The sequence below is a fragment of the Diabrotica virgifera genome, chromosome 6 (genome assembly GCF_917563875.1).
Source record: "Diabrotica virgifera virgifera chromosome 6, PGI_DIABVI_V3a".
Classification (NCBI taxonomy): Eukaryota; Metazoa; Arthropoda; class Insecta; order Coleoptera; family Chrysomelidae; genus Diabrotica; species Diabrotica virgifera.
This window is the reverse complement of record NC_065448.1, coordinates 235178149-235190778: the sequence shown is the minus strand read 5'-3', so window position 1 is coordinate 235190778 and position 12630 is coordinate 235178149. Positions and strand designations below refer to the sequence as shown.

Genomic DNA, 12630 nt, shown 5'->3' with positions numbered 1-12630 from the left:
ACTGACTTACAACGAAAATAAAGTCGTTCTCTGCTTTTTTCTTTTTGAAATTTAAAATTAAACCTTCGTCGTTACAATCCTAATAGAAATGAATAGCTTCCCACTTGAGATTAACTTTATTTAGGTATAATTGATACAATCCATGTAATTTGACCGGTTTAGAATGCTTAGTTTAGAAAAAATAGTTGATTAAATCGAAAATGACATTTTTAAAATTTAAAAAAAGTGCATTTTTCTTAAATAAATCTAAAAGTATTCATAATATGAAAAAATGCTTCAAATGTTATTTTGTAGAATTTCGTTTACTGAAAATTAAGTAACACATCAGTTTTTGTATCATGAAAACTTTTAGGTTTATTTAAGAAAAATGCACTTTTTTTTAAATTATAATACAGTGAAACCTTGATTATCCGTCAGGGCACCGGACCAAGGGTATGACGGATAATCGAAAAGACGGTGAACAGAACATTAAAAAAAATTGAAAATTGATAGTACAACTCTCAAATTTTATTTACATATATGTTTTGTTTTACAAGATAAGAGGAATTTTTGTTCATACAATCGAATCAATTTGGTTTAAAATATTGTGAAATCTTTGTTTCTTTTACTGATGCTTCTCATTTTTCTTAATCCTCGTAAGATCATGCAATCTACTTTATTGGCTTCTTCTTGTCAAGAATACCACTCGATGAATTGTTGCATGTGCGATGCAGCTTCTCTAGCTTCTTTACGCAAATATTTGTCAGTTGCAATAACATCATCGACATTTTCAGCTTCTGAAACTGTTTCGTCCGCCTCTTTTGCCATTTCAATGATTTCATCATCTGTCAGCAATCGATAGCGGTTTGCACCCTTATCACAAATTAACAATTCGTTTATGTCATCTTTAGCTAATAAAAACAAAACAGCCATTCAGCCATAACTTCATTTGTTACCACACTGTACATTTCAGCGAATTTCGTTTGACTTATCGCAATGCTCAAACAAAATGAATTGATGACCCAATTTTTGCTTATGTAGTCAATACAACTTATGTACGGACCCTGACGGTTAACAGAGGTGACGGTTAATGGAGAGACGGATAATCGAGGTTCCACTTTAATGTCATTTTCGATTTAATCAACTAGTTTTTCTAGACTAAATATTCCAAACCAGTCGAATTACATGGATCGTATCAATTATACCTAAATAAAGTTAATTTCAGGTGACAAGCTATTCATTTCTATTAGGATTGTAACGACGAGGGTTTTTAATTTTTACATTTCAAAAAGAAAAAGCAGAGAGCGACTTTATTTTCGTCATAAGTCAGTCAGTTCTTATGCAATAAACTTTTGTCAGAGATTATTTGAAAGATTTTTTAATGAGCTTTAAAAGATGTCTCTTAAGTTTTCCCAAAAAATTGCACCGTATTCGAGTTATTTGAGATTGAAAGTTCTCCATTTCGAGGTTCTTCAAAAATAACCATCTTTAAAGAGCAATAACTTAGTCACTATTGAGTTTACCTGCGTCTTTCCAATGCGAATCTCTTTGTTTTGTATAAGTGACAATTTTGTTCTTAATGATTTTTTCTATAAAATTAACATTTTTAAGTTATTCATGACAAACGGTTATAAAACGTGAATTTTTTCAATGAAAAATGCATAGTTTCAATCGCAAAAATTTATAGAACAAAATTTACTCAGTATTGATCACTCTATCGATTTTTATAGTTATTTTGATTAAAAAATTTTCATCCCTAGATAGGGTTGCTTTCACCAGCTCAGTTCGGCATAGGGTAGATTTTGAAGATGAGTGTCAGCAGAGCTTAAACCCAAATTTTCATTAAAATCGGTGGTGATTCTCAAAATTTTACAGTTTTACAGTTTTTTACCGCTGATAAGTGGTCTATTAACAAAAAGTGAGAAACCTGTTGGTATCTACGTCATGAGTGCTAACTTTGGAAAAAATCGCTATGCTAGAAAACTTACCTGAGTTTTAAGGTATTTCAAAATCGGTGGAGGCTCTTCAGGTTTTTTATCAGAACTAATTTTTGATTCGGCTCCAGTATCAGAATCAGCAATGTCTCTAGATGAATCCTTCGAAAATAGTTTACCCATTTGACTAGTATCTACGTTTTTGTCGATTCTAAAAAAACAAATATTAATCTTGTGACCTTAATTACAGTAGTTCTTTATTACTTCTCCTTTTTTCCTACACTATCTTTTCGCCTTATTGGTGACACCGTTGAACTTGTTTGATCGGACACTTTCCTGTTTTGTCCCTTCTCTTTTTTAGTTTTCTTCTTACCACCAAAGTCCATGCAAAGCTTATCGTCTAAGATTCCAAACTCCTCACCATAAACCTTTCTGGAGGCTTTAATAAGTCTGCTGCAAGCTCTCATCACTCTTCTGTAGCAAAACGGATGACAGAATTGTTGGTGGGGGCAGTAGTAGTAAAAAGAGTTGGACACTTGGATCATAGTTTTAAGCCAAGGCATGTGTTTGGAGGTATCGTCGGTATCGTTGCTGTCACTTGGACTTTCAGGAGGCTGCTCGTCGCTGAGAACTCCTGGGGATTCTTCCCCGCTAACTTCACCTGGAGCTCCTGGTTCAGAGGTGTCGCTTCTATCTGATATAGAGCTTACTTTTCGTTTCGACTGGATGGAGTCTGTGCGTTTTACGGAGTCTGGAATTTTCCCTAAAATATTACCAAATATTTTATTAATATTTGTCCACGAACGGAAGCTTTTCACCTCGCAATTTTTACAAAATGGATCGATTTACTTGAAAATTTGAAAGTAAGTAGTGGATAGTTTAAGGATCAAAATCTATATGATGCCTAAAGGCGCATTTACCATGGGGGTGGTTGCCACCCCATCTCGGGGGTGGAAATTTTTTATATTATTTTGACCACAAAAGTTGATAAAAACATTTATTCTAAGCAAAAAACGCTCTATACATTTTTTTGATAAAATTAATAGTTTTCGATTTATTCGCTATCGAAAATGTTAGTTTTATATCTAAAAAATCAATATGTTTCGATGGTATACTCATTTACGATTCACTCAATTTTTGCCGTAGAAAATATTTTTCACACGAAGTTCTTGGGAATTAAATAGCCTACAATTTCATATTTAAATATTGTTTCGTATCTCTCATGCTAATCTTTCTATTCTGAAGAGAATGGCATTTTTTACCAAATTACAAAAATTCGTTATTCGCTTTAAATTCCATTTTTTTTTGAAAACTAATCATTCTAAGCCAGTCAAACTTCTAGAATCTATTAATAATACATAAATAAAAAAGAATAAATAAGGCCAATGACTAAAAACACAGCCAACTGCATTATTATGCTTCCAATTGGATTTCTCCTTTTTTTTTAAATATGATTTTTTAACCGTAACTTTTTATTTTTTATCTTAGAAAGTTCGTTAAAAAAGAATTTTGTAGGTTTTTATAAGATCTATAAGGCTGTTAATATTAAATCCTTTTAAAATCCTCAGTCACAAAAAGAGGTGACATTGAAAGGGCAGGTAAAGTTGGTTTTTGGCCGTAGAAAAAATTTTTGCAAATTAGTTTCTTGGAAATTAACTAAGCTACAATTCCATAGTTAAATATTTTTCGTATCTCTGATGCTAATCTTTCTATTCTGAAGAAAAGGCCATTTTTCCAACATTCTAAGCCAGTCAAACTTCTAGAACCTATTAATAATACATAAATAAAGAAGATCAAACAAGGTCAATGACTAATTTTAATTAGAGTGATAATTAGGGGGTTGCTTTTGATCACTTGTTCGCTGAAAAAAATAGGGACTGACATTATTTTCATTATAAGTCACTTAATTTTTGAGCTAGATGCCTTTTTATTTCTGGAGATAGATATTTTTAAATACTTTAAATTAGCTTAAACAAGTTATCCTCGAAAAATGCATGGTTTTCTCGTCTTTTGAATTTGAAACTACAATATTTAGCATTCGACGAAGGAGAGCTAGGATAATAAAGTATAGCTTCATTACTCTTGGTTTTAAAGAAAATTAAAAAACGCTGGACGGAAGGGCCGCCCGAGAACTTTATCGTACCGATCTATTATCGTTATCGTACTAGATACTGCCATTCTATAAAAATAACAAAGTTACTCGTTATTTTGATATTTTAGAAACACCTTGTATACTTGAAAATATTTTATGGTTCTACGCATCATTAATTCCCGCATTTGAGAAAATGTTCGGGGACACACTATAGATTATTGCATAAATCAATAGAATATTAGTCATACTTTCATTTCAAATTAGTCCATTTTTCTGAGAAATTAATAGTTTACAATATTTGCATTTTACTGCATGGATTGTAATGAAATTTTGGGAGTAGCACAAAGCCCAATCACCTAATTCAAAGTCTATCCTATATACTATGGCGCTTTTATCGTGGGGGCGGTTCTCACCACTTCTCGGGGATAGAACATTTTTATTTGCGAATTGCATGGAGCAAAAGGAAGAATTTTAAGAAAATTTAAAAATGCGCCCTATAATTTGATCTTATTTTTTTCACCCGTCCAACTTTTTGAAAGTAGAAATAACACTATATTAAGAGGTATTGCAAAAGAAAAACAATGCATTTAAATTCTGGTGAATGAGGGGTTAAATGTATGTACTTCTCATTTTTCCTTAAAGTACATTAGTCATATATTTTTTTGCACCATATCTCGCTTAGTTTGAATGTAACCGACATTTAACAGTGCTCGTTTTAAAGGCCTTTTCAAACACTACAAAAGCATGAGCATTTTGAGCATGCACCAAAAACCAAACTCTTTTTACCTACCATATCTCTTTTTGTATTATATATAGAAAATTTACGAAGGAACGAATCTCTTTGTTATTTATAATTAAAAAAAAATTTATATAGTGTTTTTAGTTTGATGCATAGTTTTTAAGGTATTCACAAAAAACCGTCCTAAAACGTGTCATTTTTAAATGAAAATGGCCAATTTTCAACTGCGCATAACTCAAAAAGTATTGAGTTCTCAAAAAAAAGTATAGATCAGTTTTTGCTTAAAAATAGGTTCTCTAGCCACTTCCATGCTTATTTTGACCAATAAATTTTCCACCCCCTTGAAGGGGTGGGAATTGCCCCAAGATAAAAGCGCCATAGTATATAGGGTAGATTTTGTTTCTTGAGCTATTCCCTACTTACTGTGAAAATATCAAGTACATCGATGTAGTAGGATGGAATTCGGAGCCAAATACCCTCATTGACTGCCCTATAATAATGCTCTGCTATGATCGCGTGAGAGGACACACACAAGATTCTAGCAAAATTTCAATTTTCTGTAACTTTTCGAGTTTTTGAGTTACAGCAACGAGTTTTATGTCATTGGAAAGATAATTTTACATTCTTTCAAAATATGTAAAAATATACAGGGCGTATGTAAAAAATTAAGATTTATTTTTCATTTCCGGTTAAACCGGAAGCCATATTGTGGGTAAAATTTATTGTGCTAATAGATAATAAAGTACTATATATGTCTGCCAAATTTCAAATTTTAGTTTCTATTACAGAGGTAGTTACGGGCACTCGAATATTTTTTTATAAAAAATTCATAACTCCCCTCCTATGAGGAGTTAAGAAACCTGACTAATGTTATTCAATTTACCGATAGGATATCAAAAATATATCAAAAAATAAACAAATTCCTTGGAGTCATTTTTGAGAAAATTTAGTTCAAATTTATGTCAAATTTTGACCCCTTAAATATAGGCAACCCATAACTTTTTCTGAAAAACGATAATATTCTTGTTATAGCCCCATCTTTAGGCTATATAAATGTTTTTTCAAATTAAATTTATCTTAAACAAATTTTTAGATTGGTAGGGAAATGTGTCGGGTGGGCGGTCGGCCATGCTGGCCGCCATTTTGGATTTGGAAATGTCAAATTCCGCATTTCTATTTATCTATCGATGAGCTAACTTTAAGTTAAATTTCATTTGTTTCGGTCAAAATTTGCAAAAATGGGCCCTAAATAACCCCCCTATTTCGGCCCCCCTTTGAGAGGTTTTTTTCAAAAGCTTAGTTTCTCGACAAAATTCTCTTAAACTTACTCATACCGAATTTCATCGAAATCGGTCCAGTAGTTTTTGCTGGGCGGTGGCGACATACGTACGTACATACGTACGTACATACGTACGTACATACTTCCGACATGTTTTTTTTATTTGCTTTTTAGACTCAGGGGGACTCAAAACGTCGAAAAAAAGTGAAATCTGAAAAACATTTTTTTGCACGATCCTATAACTTTATCTATTATACTCATACTGCGTATGTAGTACGATAAAGTAAAAACGGGTTTGTTTATTTTTTCTAAAGGTACATTTTTGTTAAGTAAAGTTGTTTTGATAAAACGAAAACTTTTGAAGTTATTAGCAGAAAACGTATTAAAAACATGATTTTTTCGGTATAAAACTAACACCTTCGATAGCGAATAAATCGAAAACTATGAATTTTATCAAAAACATATATAGAACGTTTTTTGCTTAGAATGAATGTTTTAACCAACTTTTGCGGTCAAAATATAATAAAAAATTGCCACCCCCGAGATGGGGCGGCAACCACCCCCATGGTAAAAGCGCCTTTCAGCATCATATAGATTTTGATGTTTGGAATATCTACTACTTATTTTCAAATTAATTTTCAAGCAAATCGATCCATTCTGTAAAAATTTCGAGGTTTTGTAATATTTTAAGCTTCATTACTTGGACTATATACTAATTTCTCACTCTAGTACTCTAAGAATAGGTTGCTAAGAGACAAAAACGGAAAAACACTATCAAATTGGCTGTCAAATTCAACTTTCGGAAAAACACTATCAAAGTCAACTTTCGTAGAAATTCCAAAGGAGCACAATGCTAGGCGCTGTGAAGATCATCCTCTAATCAGCTTAATGAGTCACGTACTCAAAGCGTTGTTAAAAGTAATGATGTCTCTAAGAGAGAAGAGGAGTAATATCGCCAAAGCTCTTAATATAGCCCTAGACAACATCTTCAAACAAGACAGGCATGGTCAGGATTTAGAGAACTCAGTTGGATACTTAAGAGAACCGTAAAATACCTCAATATTTGAAGAGCAACGTGTTCAACTAGTGTATCTTTCCTACCATGGCATATGGATGTCAAACCTGAACTCTAACTAAGCAAAAATTGTAAGGTGTACGATAATTAGATAAAAAGAGGTACGCGCAACTGGGTAAGATAATAAATATCGAGGATATCACAAGAGAAAAATGACAAACTCAAGTGGAGCTTCACAGGCCACACTTCTAGACAAAAAGACCAACGTTGGAACGCTACAATACACAGATAAGATCGGTAGATGATACCAAAAAGTAGCTAGAACAAATTGGAAGTACCTATGTAAAAAATAAACTAAAAGGGCTAAGAAGAAGAATCAGATTAGAATTAGATTACTTGAACAATAGTTTCATCAATGTTTCAATGACAAACTCAAGTGGAGCTTCACAGGCCACACTTCTAGACAAAAAGACCAACGTTGGAACGCTACAATACACAGATAAGATCGGTAGATGATACCAAAAAGTAGCTGGAACAAATTGGAAGTACCTATGTAAAAAATAAACTAAAAAGGGCTAAGAAGAAGAATCAGATTAGAATTAGATTACTTGAACAATAGTTTCATCAATGTTTCATCTTTTTATTACCATACTTACATTCAACATCCATCCCTTCTTTAGTGCCTCTTCTCAATTTCAAACTTCTTCTTTTAAAAGAACCCCCAGTTGGTGCTGCCGTTCCTCGTCTCAGGATGTAAGATGGTCTGGCTTGTTGTTGCCGTTTGGCATCGTCTCCTTGTAGTAGTTGCTAAAAGAAGTCCATGGATCACAATGCGTGAACACAAAACTGTAGAATATTCATAAATACGTTTTCAAGATATATTTTGAGGAAGAAAATGCGTATAAAAGAGGATGGAGTTAATAATTGGAAGTAGACCAGGGCGGATTTGTAAATAAACGTCGATTTTTGGATGTGCGAGGTGGCATTCGGATTTTTGCAGATAAAGTTAGGTGACAACTTCGTTAATTGTAATTGACTTAACTTATGCTCCTTTTCAAATATGCCCGGAACATTAATCAAAAAATTAAAATATTTAAAAATTTCGAAAGACATCGATTTTTTTCTACTTTCTTTGCTTATAACTTTAAAACGATTCATTTTGGAGCAAAGTCGTATCGAAATAAACTAAGATAATTGAATTTTGTATGATATACGACTAGCTAAAAATGTCTTAAACTATTACCCTTTCTGCAAAATAGCAATAAATACAAAATAAGGGGGCAAAATAGGCCTGTTTTTATTCAGTGTTTTTCAATCACTCTGGTTGTACTTAGAACCTTCATAATTCGCTTGTAAAATCCTTACAACATACTTAAATCGTCCACCAAATTTCATTAAAATCGACCTGATAGATTTTGCATAATAATTTTGCAATCTAAATTTTTTAAAAAGTTCAAATTTTTTAAAGACTTTCTGAACAAAAAGTAGACCATTTAGAAGTTATAATTTTTTCACATATAAAGAGGCTCTCTACCTATCTAATACACTTTACAGAATTGAAATCGGATTATTTAAGCGGCCTCAGCACTGTTTTGAAGTTTTTTTGGCAATTTTTTGGCTTATAAACAAATACAGTGAGGACGGTTGAGTTGGAATAAATTCATTTTCTCGAGAATGGGCGTCTCTGGAGATAAATCCCGAAACAGGTCGATTTTTATTTTTAAATTTCAATTTTTTGGTATACATATCATACTAGTGACGTCATCCATCTGGGCGTGATGACGTAATCGATGATTTTTTTAAATGAGAATAGGGGTCGTGTGATAGCTCATTCGAAAGGCTATTCAATTTTGTATTCACTAATATAAACATTAACATAGTTATTTATACAGGGTGCCCAATATTTTTTTTAATTCAATTAATTATTGAGACAAAAAGAAGAATGTAGGTAATTTATTTAATGCAAAATACATTTTACTGCAGTCAGAAAACAGAAAAAAGCGTTTCGCTTAAATTAAATGTTAAAAATGCTAAGAGGCTGGTGGGTGGCAACTAATGTTGAATTAAGCGAAAAACAATAGTTATTTATCAAATAAAACATTTTTTTCCTGTTTTAGGACAACAGTAAAATGTATTTCGAAAGAAATAAGTTATATACATTCTTCTTTTGGTCTCAATTAATTTATTTAAAAAAAAATTGGGCACCCTGTATAAATAATTATGTTAATGTTAATATTAAGAAATAGAGAATTGAATATCCTTTCGAATGAGCTATCACACTACCCCTATTTCTCATTTAAAAAAACCATCGATTACGTCATCACACCCAGATGGATGACGTTACTAGCTTGATATATATGCCAAATAATTTATAATTAAACAAGAATGTGTGTGTACTTTGTACGCATGTAAGAAGTTATACTTCTACTACATATTATGTGATTTTTAAGACTATACCAAAAATTTTAAAAAATAAAAGAATAAAACGCACACAAACACATTGAAAAATGCCACAAAGAAAAAATGATTTCTGGACAATAATAATTGTTGGCAAAAATTTTAAATACGCATTTGCTGAAAAAAAAATTATATAACAAATATACTTACAATCATAATATGCATAAAAAAATAAAAAAATAAAACTTGCATCGGGAATTGAACCCTTGAATTTCGTGCCGCTTTGACTCGTAATCGAAGCGTAGACTCACTCGTCCAATCGCACATTATTTATCATGTGGAAAAATACGGTAACTGAACGTTTTACTGTTTGACAATTGTTTTGAAAATTATGTAGTTTAAATTTTGTGGAAGAAAATATAAAAATATAACAAAACAGTAAGAAAACAATATATTAGATGAAGATTGGTAGAACTTTTGTTGGTAATCAAATTAAGTATGTAAATCAAAGCATTACATACCTACTAGATAAATAAATCTACGCCAAAAAATCATAATTTAAAAATAAAAATCGAACCTAATTTGGGATTTCTCTCTAAAATCCGCATTCTTGAGAAAATAAATGTATGTATTTCAACCTAATCCAAATGTATAATTACAATATGATTATAATAAAAACTAGGTACTTACCAAATTAGAATGAGTTTTCCTTGTCCAAAATAGTCCAAAAGTCCAAAAATATAGGTATATGAAAACTATTTAAAAAGGCAGTATAACTATTAACTAACTTTTGTTTGTTGTTTCTTTTCACACAAATTTTAAAACGCAACAACCATAAATAATCAAACTACAGCTGTGCCACAGCCACCATATTGAATAATTTTTGACATGTCATTTGAACATCCAATCAGAACAAAGTTATAATGCGCATGCGCCCGGTCGCTAGGTTTTCCCATATAAAAATTTACCCTCTATCGCCGGTAAAGAAGTATAACTTCAAAAAAAATAAAAATCGACCTGTTTCGGGATTTATGTATCTCCAGAGTTGTCCATTCTCGAGAAAATAAATTTATTCCGACTCAAACATCCTCACTGTATTTGTTTATAATCCAAAACATTGTTTATAACTTTAAAACAGTGCTGAGGCCGCTTAAATAATCCGATTTTAATTATGTAAAGTTTATTAGATAGGTAGAGCACCTCTTTATATGTAAAAAAATTAGACAACTTCTAAATGGCCTATTTTTTGTTCAGAAAGATTTTAAAAATTTGAACTTTTTTTAAAAATTTAGATTGCAAAAATATTATGCAAAATCTATCAGGTCGATTTTAATGAAATTTAGTGGATAATTTAAGTATGTTGTAAGAATTTTCTAAGCGAATTACGGAGGTTCTAAATGCAACCAGAGTGATACTTGGGTATCAGAAGTTGGATGCTTGGGTATTGTGATCATAAAATAATGAAAAACCATTTACAAGTTAATAAGTAGAATGAACATTGACTTCTAGTTGATATATCATAATACATACAACGATATTTTATTTGCATTTCTTTTTTTTTCCTTTTTGGCTTCAATATTAAAATTTGTAATATAATGGTATATTTTTACCTGCATAGTAACTGTTGTCTGACTACTCCCTTCAGATTCGTTGTCAGGCTCATGCAAAACAAAACTTATCTTTCTTTCTCCTGCTTGACCTACGAAGAAGATGTAAAAGTCATTTTACTTATTATAATTACTGTACCATCATATTGCAATTAATAAAAGAAGCGGGACGAAGAGGTCTCATCGAATGGCCTACCAAGACACCAGATTTAACTCCAATTAATTTTTTCTTGACAGGGATGCATTTTGTAACCACTGCTATTTAATGTATATGTTACCGTTAAAACCCGATTTCAGTTAAAACCCGAATTTACTAGGAAAAACTAGTTTTAACTAAGCGCTTTAGACAATTCTAGTTTTAACTAGTTAAAACTAGATTTGACTGCTAAATTCAGTTAAAACTAGAAATCGCGAACGGATTTCATTTAAAGTAGTTTATATGCGATTCTCTTGTGATTGCATATCGATCAAATTTACCTGACAGCGACTATTCATTTCTGAATGCAATATAGGTTTGGACACAAGACCTCTCTTCGTTTTTATATTTTTACTCTTCTTCCGTTGGCAGGTTTCACACATTGATATAAAAGTATTGATCATATGAATAAAATGTTATATTTGCCTATTTCCTGGCGGTTTCAGTCTTCAACTTATCCCGATTTCCATGAAAAATAGCAACAGCTTCGATTATGCCAAAAATGTTTTCGACAGGTACACACTATTTGATGGGATCAATTTTAGAAACTAACTTTTTTATTTCGCCAACTTCAACAATTCTAAATCGTTTTAGTCTTCGATTTTGTAATGGTGTTTTCTTGGCAGACAGTTCCGCATTTTGTACTTCGACCATTAATTTATTATATATGCTTTTGGTCACAATATTGTAGTGACTTTCTTTCTTCTCTGTCTCTTCCATTTTTAAAATCATTTCCAAAACACGTTCTTTTCACGTTCTTGTATCTCTGCTCTCAATCTGATCTTCGATATTATCACTACTGGTGAATAATACACAGTGGTGTAATAACCAATAAAAACGATGCAAAACAATCAACAGTTTCACATACTACTTTGCTACCGACCTTACCGGCCGCCTTCGTCATTAACACTACCCCGAATAAGCCGTAATACATATCTGCTTGTCTCTTGCAACAATTTTAACTGGTATTCGCCAGTAATTCAAAAAAAGCTACTTTGAACTAGTATAAACTACTCTAAATGAAATCCGTTCGGGATTTCTAGTTTTAACTGAATGTAGTAGTCAAATCTAGTTTTGACTAGTTAAAACTACAAAGCGCATAGTTAAAACTAGCTTTTCCTAGTAAATTCGGGCTTTAACGGTAACATATATAGTGAAAGCATCTGCCAGGAAGCCCATTTGCAAGCAAACTAGGGAATCGTAATCAATGGAGAGGTTGTAAATAATATTCGATACGCGGACGACACCGTACTAGTTGCAAGACCAGTAAAAGAATTACAACGATTACTTACCAACGTAAATATTGCTTGAAACAATTATGGCATAAATATCAATATCAAAAGTACCAAGGATATGGTCTTCAGTAAAAACATGACACAACCAAGCACATAT

General features: G+C 31.9%; 1 protein-coding gene across 15 annotated transcripts in view; it reads right to left on the bottom strand.

Annotated features, from left to right (window-relative positions):
* The window catches only part of LOC114335908 (protein unc-80 homolog), a 180207-nt gene that overhangs the window by 47275 nt on the left and 120302 nt on the right, over positions 1–12630 (bottom strand). For all 15 annotated transcript variants that reach the window (XR_007699013.1, XM_050654754.1, XM_050654762.1 and 12 more), the window contains 4 exons: positions 11046–11134; positions 7695–7845; positions 2178–2676; positions 1968–2124 (listed from right to left, as the gene is read on the bottom strand). Coding sequence is in view for 14 of the 15 variants with exons in the window: in XM_050654754.1 (XP_050510711.1) it covers positions 1968–2124; positions 2178–2676; positions 7695–7845; positions 11046–11134 (896 nt within the window). In the remaining variant the exon portion in view is untranslated. The remainder of the gene's footprint in view (positions 1–1967; positions 2125–2177; positions 2677–7694; positions 7846–11045; positions 11135–12630) is intronic.